The following is a 13,503-nucleotide window of genomic DNA, read 5'->3' on the forward strand; positions in this document are numbered from 1 at the left end:
CTGTGCTGAACGTTTGATTCATTTATTGAAGTTTAATTCCTTAAATTATTCTTCAAAACATAATCGTGCATTTTAACAGCAGCTTCCTGTAGAGACTCAAAGCAAAATCAAATGTTTCTGGAAAACAAGAAAAACACAATTTTTAGCAGCACATCTGTATTTATCAGTAAAAAAATGAAGATGCTATTCTGCTAACGATTAGCTCTGAGGATTAGCTTCACGCTGCGTGTTCCAGCAGGTAGAAACCACCTGACCTGCCGCGGGTTTTAATGTTGTGGCTGATCAGTTTCAGACGTCTGTGATGGAAAATCCAAAGTCTATTTTTCAGTGATCGTGTTTATTTGGATCACAGACTGAGCATCAAACCAGAAACCAGAAACCAGAAACCAGAGCGGTGAAGTCTGAGGCCTGAGTCCGGTCAGAGCGTCTTCATCCTTTAATGACGGCGATGGGCCTCAGCTTTATCGCCTTCTTACTGATCCCAGCGTCGTGACACGTGTTCACCACGTCCGTCACGTTTTTATACGATTCAGGAGCCTGAGACGAGACAGAGACACAGCGTTCAGGGATTCATCGCATTAGTTTAGGTCTGATGTAAAAGGAGACATTAGTCTTCAGAGACACAGTTTAAAGCAGTGATGAGGACGCGTCACCTCCTCCATGACCAGTTTGGGTGAAGCTACTCTGATGGCGATGCCCATGTCGGCCAGTTTGTCCAGAACGTCCTGGAAGTCCAGGTTCCTGCGAGACTTTGCTCGAGACAGAGCTCGACCCTGAAACACAGACAGGAAGTGACTTAACAACCTCCTTTAAAGACCTTAAGTAAGTAAAGTTTAAGTATGAAGAATAAGCAAAATCAGAGACCTGCAGAATTAATACGTAACGTGATAAATGGTTTAAGGATGAAAGAGTCGACTAAATGTAACATTCTCATATTTAAGACTTTTTTAAACTTTCACATCTTAAAACCCTGTGTTTTGTCTGCAGACGTTAACTTTCACAGCGTCGTATAAACGTCCCTGAGGGTAAATAAGAGGGTGGAGACGTACCGCTCCGTGACAGGTCGTCCCAAACGTCTCCGTCATCCCCTGTTCTGTCCCCGTCAGGACGTAGCTGCAGGTCCCCATCGTCCCCCCGATGAGGACGGGTTGACCCGTGAGCTGGAAGGAAGGACACCGCGTTCAGACGGAGACGCCCTTTAACCGTTTAATGAGACACCGTCCCCGTTACAGGACGTGGTACCTGGTAGTCCACAGGGATGAGCGGGTGGTGGGGGGGGAAGGCCCGGGTGGAGCCTTTACGATGGACCAGCAGCGTCCTCTGCTTCCCGTCCACCATGTGCTCCTCCACTTTGGCGATGTTGTGAGAAACGTCGTAGATGACGTGCATGTCCAGGTCGTCTGGAGTCGTACCGAAGACTTTAGAGAAGGCCTGAAAAAAACAAGAGAAGAAGAGTTTAGAGCCTGGAATAAAACAAGAGAAGAAGAGTTTAGAGCCTGGAATAAAACAAGAGAAGAAGAGTTTAGAGAAGGCTGAAAAAAACAAGAGAAAAGAGTTTAGATCAAAACGGAGATGACGGAGTTAGGCCTGGAAGATTACAAAGAAGAGTTTAGAGAAGGCCTGAAAAAAACAAGAGAAGAAGAGTTTAGAGAAGGCCTGAAAAAACAAGAGAAGAAGAGTTTAGAGCCTGGAATAAAACAAGAGAAGAAGAGTTTAGAGAAGGCCTGAAAAAAACAAGAGAAGAAGAGTTTAGAGTCTGGAAAAAACAAGAGAAGAAGAGTTTAGAGTCTGGAAAAAACAAGAGAAGAAGAGTTTAGAGTCTGGAATAAAACAAGAGAAGAAGAGTTTAGAGTCTGGAAGAAACAAGAGAAGAAGAGTTTAGAGTCTGGAAAAAAACAAGAGAAGAAGAGTTTAGAGAAGAAGAAGAATCATTTCTTCTTATTTATTTTAGCTCTGATGTAAAAGTGACAAAACGTCTCCAAACTCTGGTTTAATGACGCTGGAGACAAAGACGTAGAAGAAGAAGCAGCTCCAGCTCCGCCCACACAGACGTATGTATGAGCGTTACCAAGGCGACCGGAGCCTGGGCATCAGTTGACATGAGGACGGAGCTTGTTCGTGGCTCGTCCATGCGGGAGGTGCTGGGGTGGAGCCGGGTCAGGTGAGCCTACCTGTCTGGTGAGGAAGGTCATGGAGGAGCGGTTGACCCAGGCGTAGTTTCCTGCCGCCGCCATCCCCTTCAGGTAATCCTGACCCTCCTGAGACGTGACGCGGGCGCAGGCCAGCTGCCGGTCATTCACCGTGATCTTATCCCGCTTCATCGCCTTCTCCATGGCAACCAGAGCGTCTGGAAACAACAACACGTCAGGAGACAAACGGAGACCGGACGGTTTTTATGGGACGTCCAGAAGAAGAAGACGTGTGGTGACATTTCTCTCATGTTTCCGGTCTCCACACATAGGGGGCGCTCTTACCTGTGGCGACCTGGTGTCCGAGGCCTCTGCTGCCGCTGTGGATCATCACACACACCTGGCCCTTGTGGTCGATGCCCATCTTCTTGGCGGCGTAGTCGTTGTAGATCTCGTCCACCACCTGGATCTCAGCGTAGTGGTTCCCAGCTCCCAGAGTCCCCAGCTTCAAACCCACAGAGACACGGGAGACGCTTTAACGGGACGTCACATGACACGTTGACACATTTAGAGGTTTGTGGTCCAGGTGAGCCGGTACCTGGGGGAGGCCCCTCTTCTTGGCCTTGGAGGAGACCTTGTTGGGGTCGGCCTGCAGCATCCTGCCGTACTCCTCACAGTGCTCCTTGTCCTCGGCCCACGCGTAGCCCTCCCTCAGGGACCAGTCCACGCCCATCTCCAGCGCCTCCTCCAGGTCCCTGAGGACAGACGGGGGGGACAGGTGGAAACACGTCAAGCCCCGCCCCCAAACAGTCACGGTCCAATCACACATCCTAGCAACTGTTACTACGTGAACAAGCTCCGACCTCCAACTAAATGGTGAAGCGGTCGGACGCTAGGTACCCAACAACATAAACAAGCCTGCTCCAAGCTAATGCTAGCACAGGCTAAAGCTATACTGCTAGCTAGCTAACACTGAGCTAACACTGAGCTAAAAAGACACTCATATATCCATCCATCCCTCCCTCCCTCCCTCCCTCCTCCTTACTTGGCGCCCATGGGGATGACTCCTTTGGAGCCGACTCCCACAGGAATGTGGTCGAACAGCGACTGAGCCAACTGCTCCTTCACGGGCTGAACGTCGCCCTCGTCCAGGTTGGTCCTCAGCAGCCGGACGCCACAGTTAATGTCGAATCCGACGCCCCCTGCAGGACAGACGCACAGACACGTGAGGCCCTGACTGACTGAACTCTGGACAGAATAAAACGGAGGGAGTTTCTTACCTGGAGACACCACGGCCTCGGGGTCGTTCATGTCGAATGCCGCCATGTTTCCGATAGCGAACCCGTATCCAGAGTGAACGTCTGGGAGTCCGATCGATCGCTGTGGACGAATAAGACGCACGTTTAACACTGAAGCCTGAGCTTCAAGTCTGAGAACAATGTGTTGAGCTGGTTCTTCAAGGAGGTTTTACGGTTAAAGTCTGGACATTAAGACAGAAAACACTGGATCTACTATTGTCTGTATATGTTGGAACATCTGTCTGTATATTTTGCTGTTGTTGCTGAAGGAAGCATTCGGTTTCTTCTGTGCATCAGTTCGAGTGTTTTCCTTCGGTGCAGGACTCAAATAAATGTAGAAACTGGCCAACACTCACGTGTACGATCCCGGGAAGCGCCGCCACGTTTCCAATCTGTTTCATGGCCGGAAGGAATCCTCCCACACCTGAGGAGAGACACAGAGACACAGAGACACAGAGACGTCAGAGGAGGAGACGAGGACGCGGGAGGACACGATGTTCAGGGACCGGAGACTTCACCTCCTCCACGACAGGCGTTACGGAGCTCCTCAAACATCAGCTTCTCCAGGGGATCGTTCACGTAGAAGATTCCTTCAACCTGACGAGAGAGACCAGAGAAAAACAGGACACGACAATAAAAAGAGAATAATAGGAAAAGAGTCAGAGATGAGGATGAGGATGAGGAGGATGAGAAGCGCTGTTTAAGATTTAATACTTAAGGAGAAATAATCTATTAAATCAAGCTAAACTAAATTATGGCCACGATATAATTAATTTGCAGTAATATTCAAACTATTTAATTCCTAATTAAATCCCACAGTTTAAAATATCACAAATTCTCGAGATTGTTGATATTAAAAAGTAAAATAAAATACTTAAGTTAAATATTTCTAAAACTGTTAAAAAGACAGAAATCATCTATTAAACTTTGTGAAATAATGTAATTAATAAAGTAAATGACTAAAATACATTTCAGTTTATTTCTCTACACGAAGCTGGTGAATCTGAGACTTGAAACAAACGTTTTCTAGATTTGAAGAAGAAATATTTTAACATTAAAACTGTTTTGTTTATCTGTAAATTAAATAATTAGATGTTGAAGTTGATAAAATCTGCCACGTAGCTACATGTTGTCTGTAAAGTTCTGGTCGCTGTATTTGGTTTAGCTTTAGCCTGGTGGCTAATTCCTAGTCTTAGTGGTTCTGAAATAAATAAATGAATAAATAATAAATACAGTTTTTAGATCTTTCTCTCGCATTAGTCGCCTTCTTCTTCTGATTACGTCTTGTTGCATCACTGCGCTTCGTCAGCAGAATCTAACTCTAATTATTTATTATTTAATAAACTGTTTCTCTTCTAATTGAAGCTGAATCTAATGTGTTGTTGTCATTTTCACTGTATCTGGTTAAACTGTGTAGAACTAGAGAACATGTGCTAATTGACTGCGTGTAAAAGTTAGCAGCTAAGCTAACAGCTAGCTGGAGACTCACCTGCATGTTGGGAACGAAGCCCTTTTTAATCCTCCAGCAGTTACTGGATAATTTATCCAGATACTGGAGCTCGTCGTTATAGCTGCGACTCATGGTTCTGATCCGCACAGTTTATTTTTAGACGTTTAAAGTGTAATATGCGTTTCACCGGCTGTTCTTTTATTCCGCAGCAGTCCCGGCGCTACGGAAGCCTGCGGGTCCTCGAAATACGAAACGCGATAATAAATGTGTACTGACGCATTTAAAGAAGTAAACTTCGAGAATATTCGGGCAAACCCGAAAAACACGCGACGTTCAGGATTTATTTATTTATATATTTAATTATTTAATCGTGCGCTTGCACAAGATAACGTACTAGCGAGGCACTGAACTGATCGCTTGCCGTATTTGTAGTCACACAACAGTTTGTCAAATTAGCAAATATTGACCAGAACAAAAACGGAACAACGTAAAGTTTTCTATTTCTCGCACTTTTCTGCATTCTGCATTATTTTTTTTTAAACTCTGTATCAGCCTCATAAGACGAAGCAATTTAAAGCATAGACACAATTAATCAATTAATTACAAAATCTTAGGCACAATAAAATATTTACATTCGCCGCTTCCAGCTAAAGTAACGAACTAACAACTAAAAGTTAAATAAGTAGTTAAGTGGGGAAAAAAAAGCTATGTAGATGTATAATCTTGGCTCATGTCATTATACTGTTTTATCCACTTCTCTGAATAAAACAGAGGATAAATAGGGATAAAAACAGGAAATTATTAGTGTTATTTTTAAAGCGTTCGTTATGAAGCGCTTAATCTGATTTTACTTTGAAAGTCTAGAGCGGAAGTGGTCGCGGCCGGTTTGACAGTTTTCTGGTTTGTTTTGATATTTTTTCTGGAACATGAAGATGAAGTTCTGTGGAGAACAACACATTGGTTCCTCATGTAAGTTTGGTTCTGTTTCTGCGGAGCTTCGTTTGTTTCCAGGACCCGAAACGCTTCTTTGAAACGCTGAATAACCTGTTAGCATTAGGTAGCATTAACAGCTAACTAGCATAACTGAAACGCTACTTACCCTGAAACGAAAACGAAACGTTTAACTTATTTAGAAATAAAAAGCTACGGTTCCGCCTCATAGAGTTTATTTAACTGAACTAAACTCGTGGCTTAAGAGAAACTTTTCTTGTGCTAATGTCGTTTTAACGTTTTAGTCTTTGCAGGCACGAACGTTGAAATAACACGATTTTGAATTTTAAATAAAGTTACTTAAATACGATGCTAACGCGAAGCTAAAGCTTAATGACTCAACAAAAATTAAATGCGTCAAATTCCTGATGAGGTTCTGCACGTGAGTAATTAAAGTTGAATTAAGCATTAAAGGTTATGTAGAGAATAACTTGGTTCACGGTGATGGACACATGTGTCGTTTTAATTTCGCATTAGTCGAAGTCAGAGTTTATCATAAAATATATCTGCGTTAAATGATGCTGCTCTTTGGAAGTGGACATCTCTCCACCAGACTCCATTCACTTTCTATCAACTTTTAGAAAATATCTTCCAGTTTGAGGAAGATGCTGCTAAAAATAATAATAATAATAATAATAATAATAATAATAAATGGATCAGGAATGATGATGGGATGTGAACTCCAACATTAACTGTTAGTTGTTGCCATAACAACCAGGGTCGCGAAGCTGTAAATGAGTGAGTACAAAATAATAAATCTTGAATTTCCAGATATGTATGAAGTTTCTTACATTGGTGCTGCAGTATTTATTTATATGATGGTTTTACCTGATAAAACATGACGGAGTCTGGTGGAAAAGAGTCAACGAGAGCATTTTTTAATGTTTTATATTTTTAGTGTCTACATGCTTGTGTGCATGTTACAGGTTCAGTGTTTTATTTTTTGCATTGTGTTGTTTAAAAATACAGCAACAGATTTTACTTAAAATTGATAAAAAGTCAATGGAGTCTGGTGCAAAGATGCCGGACGACGTCTCCATCTTTGAAGCCGTGCCTCCTTCATGTGAGTAGAAGTGATGATGATGATGATGGATGTTTGTTTCGTCCACAGCATGAAGCTGCGAGTTCGGATCAGCAGACAGACGAGCCGGGTGGAGTTAGATGGAGAGGAGCCGAGTCTGAAGGAGCTCATCGATCACATCAGGGACTCTCTGCTGTCGTCACATGGGCTCAGGTCAGACCTCCACACTTCTTCTTCTTCCTCCTCTTGTTTTATGTGTCTGTAGATTCATAACGTCTGATATTTGTGTTTCAGCTCAGACACAGATTTCAGTTTGTCTCTGAACGGCTCTGAGCTCCTGACGGACTCGGGTCAGACTCTGTCGTCCTGCGGCATCGTCTCTGGAGATTTGATCTGCGTCGTCCTGCCGCCGTCTGTAGCCTCCGCCATCGCCACCTCCACCTCCAGCCCCGCCCCCTCTGCCTCAGTGTCCACCTCCACCCCCACCACCAGCTCCACCACCAGCTCCAGCTCCACCTCCAGCTCCACAGACCGGAGGCTCTGCCGGCCGGACGCCAGCACGGACCAGGTGAGAAAGGTTCATCCATCAAACAGCAGCAAAGTGAAAGTTCGTCCACAGCTTGAAACTCGACACACAGGAAACTAAAAGTAAATTAGTCGGTGGTAAATCCTGCTGAGCCTCAGCTAACAGAAGCTAAACATTAAGACAAACTTTAAATGTCACAGGCATCATGTCAGAATTTATTCTTTGTCTCAATATTTCATCAAATCCCCAAAACAACAAATGTATCTGATCTGGTTTTTATTAACACATGATTCTACATCAGCTATGAACCACATGGAGACTTTAATCTGAATCACACATGTGTATGTTCATGCATTTGTCTCCATCTAGTGGTTTAATAGTGCTACTACAGATAATAAACAATGCAGCCATCTAGTAGTGAAGGTTAGCTTAGCACTGGTACGTAGCATGCCTTAAAAATACAATAAAAATATATATATGTATATATATATATAGCTAAAATCTAGCAAAATAAAATAAATAAAAAATAAGTAACAAACTGCTCAAAAAATAAATAAATAAATGTATAATAAAATCCAATAAAAATATAAATTCATATCTAGTAAAACAAAAAATAAAAGATTAAGTAAAAATCTGCTAAAATATAAATAAATAAAAATAAATCAAAAATCTGGTAAAATAAAATAAACATATAGTCCATAAAATAGTTTATTAGTACAGGAAAAATATATTATAAACATAATATAATATATATATTATAAGCATAGATAGCATAGATATGTCACAGCAGAGATACGTAGCATGTAGCCTTGGTGTCTGTTAGCGTAGCATCGCTATGTAGCATTTTACCTTGGTGGCTGTTAGCTTAGCATTGCTATGTAGCATGTAGCCTTGGTGGCTGTTAGCTTAGCATTGCTATGTAGCATGTAGCCTTGGTGGCTGTTAGCTTAGCATTGCTATGTAGCATGTTACCTTGGTGATGATGTCCAGGAGAAATAAAATGTCCACAGGTTGAATTGTGTGAACGTTCTTGTTGTGATGTTTGTGTTGTTTTTAATCAGCCGAGCAGCAGCAGCAGCAGCAGCAGCGTCCGTCCTGCAGGTCCTGATCAGACGCTGGAGACGCTGGAGACGCTGGAGACGCTGGAGACGCTGGACGCTGAAGCTCCGTCCGTCTGGGAGCCGATGCTGTGTGACGAGGCTGAGGAGGGAGAAGCTCCTCTGTCCCTGGAGCGTCTCTACCACTCGGCCCAGATCAGCTGCCCCAGCGACGCCGTGGTAACGGCCGGACACCTGCTGATGCTGGAGACCGGCTTCATTCCTGAGGTGAGGCCGTGGACGGACGCCGTCCCCGATGGGACGTGTCCTCGGCGTCTGTGACGTGTCCTCAGCGTCTGTGACGTGTCCTCAGTGTCTGTGACGTGTCCTCGGCGTCTGTGACGTGTCCTCAGCGTCTGTGACGTGTCCTCAGTGTCTGTGATGTGTCCTCTGTGTCTGTGACGTGTGACGTGTCCTCGGTGTCTGGGACGTGTCCTCGGTGTCTGTGACGTGTCCTCGGTGTCTGTGACGTGTCCTCAGCGTGTGTCTCGTGTCCTCAGCGTGTGTGACGTGTCCTCAGTGTCTGTGATGTGTCCTCTGTGTCTGTGACATGTGACGTGTCCTCGGTGTGTGTGACATGTCCTCAGTGTCTGTGATGTGTGACGTGTCCTCGGCGTCTGTGACGTGTCCTCAGCGTGTGTCTCGTGTCCTCGGTGTCTGTGACGTGTCCTCGGTGTCTGTGACGTGTCCTCGGTGTCTGTGACGTGTCCTCAGCGTGTGTCTCGTGTCCTCGGTGTCTGTGACGTGTCCTCGGTGTCTGTGACGTGTCCTCGGTGTCTGTGACGTGTCCTCGGTGTCTGTGATGTGTCCTCGGTGTCTGTGACGTGTCCTCAGCGTGTGTCTCGTGTCCTCAGCGTGTGTCTCGTGTCCTCAGCGTGTGTCTCTGCGTGTCCAGGGCTGTGGGCTGAGGACAGACCAGATGCCGGTCGGATGGAAATCCACGTCTGGCGTCTATAAGCTGCAGTTCTCTCACCCTCTGTGTGAGAGCAGCTTGGCCTCGGTCGTGGCCGTTTGCATGGGACCAATGCTCGTCATCAACAGTGAGTCCAGACTCCGTTTAAACACAAATAACAGACAAAGCTTCACATTTCAACATATTCATCAAAGATTAAAGATGAAGTAACAAAACCACCTGATCAGAGCTGAAACACTGAGAAACTAAAATACTGGGAGAGACCGAGCTGGAAATAAACTGTGTCTCTGTCTGTCTCTGTGTCTGTCTCTGTGTCTCTGTGTCTGTGTCTCTGTGTCTGTGTCTCTGTGTCTGTCTCTCTCTGTCTGTGTGTCTCTGTGTCTGTGTCTCTGTGTCTGTGTCTCTGTGTCTGTCTCTGTGTCTCTGTGTCTGTCTCTCTGTCTGTCTCTGTGTCTCTGTGTCTCTGCAGCGTCTCTGAAGGTGAAAGACAGCGTCAGCACCGTCTGTAAGCTGAGTCTGAACCCCTCTGAATACACCACCCTCCACTGGAACGGTACATAACTACACTGCACGTCTCCTCCTCCGTGTCCCCGTCCATCGGTTACCATGGTTACCACCTCTCTGTCTCCGTCCTGTGTCTCAGGTCAAAGTGCTGCCGCCGCCTTCAGACGTCTCAGGAAACTGTCTCGTCTGTTCAAGGACCAGCTGGCGTATCCTCTGATCTCTGCAGCCAGAGAAGGTGAAGAGACAAAGACACAAAGACACAAAGACATAAAGACTCAAAGACTCAAAGACACAAAGACACAAAGACATAAAGACTCAAAGACACAAAGACACAAAGACACAAAGACACAAAGACACAAAGACTCAAAGACTCAAAGACACAAAGACACGAGACTCAAAGACACAAAGACTCAAAGACTCAAGACACAAAGACACGAGACTCAAAGACACAAAGACTCAAAGACACAAAGACTCAAAGACACAAAGACTCAAAGACAAAGACACAAGACTCAAAGACACAATGACACAATGACACAATGACACAAAGACACAAGACACAAAGACTCAAAGACAAAAGACACAAGGACACAAAGACACAAGACACAAGACACAATGACACAAAGACTCAAAGACACAAGACTCAAAGACACAAAGACTCGAAGACACAAAGATTCATAGACAAAGACTCAAAGACACAAGGACACAAGACACAGAGACTCGAAGACGCTGGACGTGGTTCAGGTTTTCCTAGAAAGACACATCTGATGATGGGGGGACATAAAGACGGAGGACGCCTCAGAGACGCTTTTAAAAAGCTGTTTTATTTTAAACTCTTCCTGATCTGGACTTGTGTCTCCATCTGTGTCTCTATCTGTGTCTCTATCTGTCTCCATCTGTCTCCATCTGTGTCTCCGTCGGTGTCTCCAGCGATGTCCCTCCCCGTGGCCTTCGGTCTCCCCGTCCTCCCTCCAGAGCTGCTCCTCCGAGTCCTGCGTCTCCTGGACGTCCGGTCCGTGGTCAGACTGTCCTCGGTCAGTCGCCTCCTCCACGCGGCCACGGCCGACTCGTCCCTGTGGAGACACCTGTACCGGAGGGACTTCAGGGGTGAGGACACGTCTCTGTAGTGAGGACCTGCTTTAAAACCTGCTCTAAACCCGTTTGTTGTTGCTTCAGATCCAGACGGAAACAGGTCCAGAGACACGGACTGGAAGGAGGTGAGACACGTTTAAACCTTCATTTACACATTTTACTGGTTCACATTCAGGTTCCTCACAGTGTCCACAGCAAAATAATCACAATTAAATAAATAATCACAATAATAGAAAGAATCACAATAATCACAATAATAAAAATAATCACAATAATCAAAATAATAAAAATAATCACAATAATAAAAATATTCACAATAATAGAAATAATCACAATAATAGAAATAATCACAATAATAGAAATAATCACAATAATCACAATAATAAAAATAATCACAATAATAGAAATAATAAAAATAAACACAATAATCACAATAATAGAAATAATCACAATAATAAAAATAATCACAATAATCACAATAATAGAAATAATCACAATAATAAAAATAATCACAATAATAAAAATAATCACAATAATAGAAATAATCACAATAATAGAAATAATCACAATAATAAAAATAATCACAATAATATAAATAATCACAATAATCACAATAATAAAATGATAAAAATAATCACAATTAAATAAATAATCACAATAATAAAAATAATCACAATAATCACAATAATAGAAATAATAAAAACAACACGATAATAAAAATAACCACAACAATAGAAAAAATATAAATAATCACAATAATAAAAATAATCACAATAATAGAAATAATCACAATAATAAAAATAATAGAAATAATCACAATAATAGAAATGATAAAAATCATAAAGAAGATATAAATAATAAAAACAACACAAAGGAAAAACACAAACATAAAGACACATTCTGAGAGAAATGTATAAAATCAGCTGTGAAGTTAAAAGAGGTTTAAACATTAGTGTATGTGATGTTTTTAGCTCTAAAATGTTTTAAATATAAATGAATTATATTTAAAAAGAACATTTAAATGAAAGAAATTGTGAAGTTCTAGTTATAATAATATATATATTATAATATATACTGACTTTAATTAATTGAAATATATTAATATGAAGTTCATTTTATTTATTTACTCATTTATTTATTTGATTGATAAATAAACTGGAACAGAAAGAAGAATCTGATAGAATCTGCCTCTTTACCCCTTTAACAGTTTAATTTACAAAGAATTTAAATTAATAAAATAAATTAAAATAAAATAAAGTAGTCGACACTGACTCTTGTTCTGTTTTAGTTCCAACGATACGATAAATTAAAACCTGGATCAGTGACATGTTCCATCCTGGCTGTGGTTCTAATGCTGTGGTTCTAATGCTGTGGTTCTGTGTTGGTGTTGGTGTTGGTGTGGGGGGGTTATGGGGGGGCCGTAGGGGGTAGGGGGTGGGGGGTCAGGGTGTGGGGGGGGGGGTCCTGTAGTAACGAGTCTCTGTGTCTCCAGCTGTATAAGACGAGCTTTAAGTCTCGCTGCGCTCTGAGACGAGCGTCGCGCCTTCGTTGTCCTCCTCCTCCTCCTCACTTCCTGCCCAGAGGAGGCTTCGGCCCCGCCTCCTCCATCCCCCCCCCTCTGCCCCCGGGCATCATCGGGGGCGAGTACGACCAGAGACCCGCCCTCCCCTTCGGCCTGCTGCCCCTGCCCCGCTACGACCCCATCGGCCCCCCCCCGGCCCTCCCCGGCCGGAGGCCACGGCGGGACGTCTTCAGGCCGGGGGACGTCCGCAGAGGCTTCATCTGAAATAAACACCCGCTCCTCATCAGTCACATGTTCAGTCACATGTTCAGTCACATGTTCCTCCTCAGTGACACAGCGATGACACGATGATAACACAACGATAACATGATAATAACATGATAATAACACAATAACACAACGATTACATGATAATAACACAACGACAACACACCGACAACACAATGATAACATGATGATAACATGATAATGACACAATAATAACATAATAATAACACGACACAACGACAACACAATAATAAAACAACAATAACACAATAACAACCTGCAGTAACAACAATGTTTCCATTAGTTTTAGTTCAAAGAAGAAAATGATGAGAATGTTTATATTTAATAAAATATCATTTAATAATAATCAGAGTGATCTGGACTCAGGTCTGTGCTGGTTGGTCCTGGTCCTGGTTCTGGTCCTGGTTCTAGTCCTGGTCCTGGTTCTGGTCCTGGTTCTGGGTCTAGTCCAGGTTCTAGTCTCCATGTTGTTTTTTTTTCACTTCTCTGAATAAAACTAATCATGAACACCAGTCATTTTCATTAAGTTTCAGTCTGGACCAGCTCAGACCGTCTGGACCAGGTTTGGGCCGCGGGCCGCATGTTTCACCCTCTGCTCTGGATTCAGACAAAAACTTTTTATTGTTGTTTCACAGAATTTAGTTTGGCAGCAAACTGAGGTTAGTCTGATTCTAAA

The 13,503-nt window shown here is 43.3% G+C and overlaps 2 protein-coding genes across 3 annotated transcripts; one reads left to right on the plus strand and one right to left on the minus strand.

Moving 5' to 3' along the window:
• Positions 1-5: 5 nt before the first annotated feature.
• rtcb (RNA 2',3'-cyclic phosphate and 5'-OH ligase) lies at positions 6-5,187 on the minus strand. Its single transcript, XM_047574836.1, has 12 exons — positions 4,917-5,187; positions 3,946-4,024; positions 3,784-3,851; positions 3,410-3,509; positions 3,175-3,331; positions 2,728-2,884; positions 2,475-2,634; positions 2,172-2,347; positions 1,243-1,431; positions 1,050-1,160; positions 654-773; positions 6-537 (listed from the first exon to the last, which is right to left on the minus strand). Exons 1-12 carry the CDS (start codon positions 5,007-5,009, stop codon positions 430-432), a joined length of 1,518 nt encoding a protein of 505 aa, XP_047430792.1. The 5' UTR covers positions 5,010-5,187; the 3' UTR covers positions 6-429.
• A 509-nt stretch (positions 5,188-5,696) lies between these two features.
• Positions 5,697-12,998, plus strand: fbxo7 (F-box protein 7). 2 transcript variants are annotated; one of them, XM_047574838.1, is made up of 10 exons: positions 5,697-5,846; positions 6,979-7,101; positions 7,183-7,456; positions 8,476-8,739; positions 9,407-9,551; positions 9,894-9,977; positions 10,068-10,163; positions 10,856-11,032; positions 11,102-11,142; positions 12,510-12,998. In XM_047574838.1, the coding sequence occupies exons 2-10, from the start codon at positions 6,980-6,982 to the stop codon at positions 12,801-12,803; spliced, it is 1,497 nt and encodes a 498-aa protein (XP_047430794.1). In that variant the 5' UTR covers positions 5,697-5,846; position 6,979; the 3' UTR covers positions 12,804-12,998. The 2 variants fall into 2 exon arrangements, with proteins under 2 accessions (XP_047430794.1, XP_047430793.1); XM_047574837.1 differs by lacking the exon at positions 5,697-5,846 and adding an exon at positions 6,005-6,249.
• The last annotated feature ends 505 nt before the right edge of the window (positions 12,999-13,503 follow it).

Source organism: Mugil cephalus, chromosome 22, assembly GCF_022458985.1.
Source record: "Mugil cephalus isolate CIBA_MC_2020 chromosome 22, CIBA_Mcephalus_1.1, whole genome shotgun sequence".
NCBI classification, from domain to species: domain Eukaryota; kingdom Metazoa; phylum Chordata; class Actinopteri; order Mugiliformes; family Mugilidae; genus Mugil; species Mugil cephalus.

Coding starts and splice junctions, on each gene's coding strand:
- fbxo7 (XM_047574837.1), top strand. Junction 7,102..7,182: donor CTGTCGTCACATGGGCTCAG/GTCAGACCTCCA, acceptor TTTGTGTTTCAG/CTCAGACACAGATTTCAGTT. Junction 9,552..9,893: donor ACCAATGCTCGTCATCAACA/GTGAGTCCAGAC, acceptor GTGTCTCTGCAG/CGTCTCTGAAGGTGAAAGAC.
- rtcb (XM_047574836.1), bottom strand. CDS start 5,009: ATGAGTCGCAGCTATAACGACGAGCTCCAGTATCTGGATAAATTATCC. Junction 3,510..3,783: donor CGCTTCCCGGGATCGTACAC/GTGAGTGTTGGC, acceptor ATTCGTCCACAG/CGATCGATCGGACTCCCAGA. Junction 1,432..2,171: donor TGACCTTCCTCACCAGACAG/GTAGGCTCACCT, acceptor TGTTTTTTTCAG/GCCTTCTCTAAAGTCTTCGG.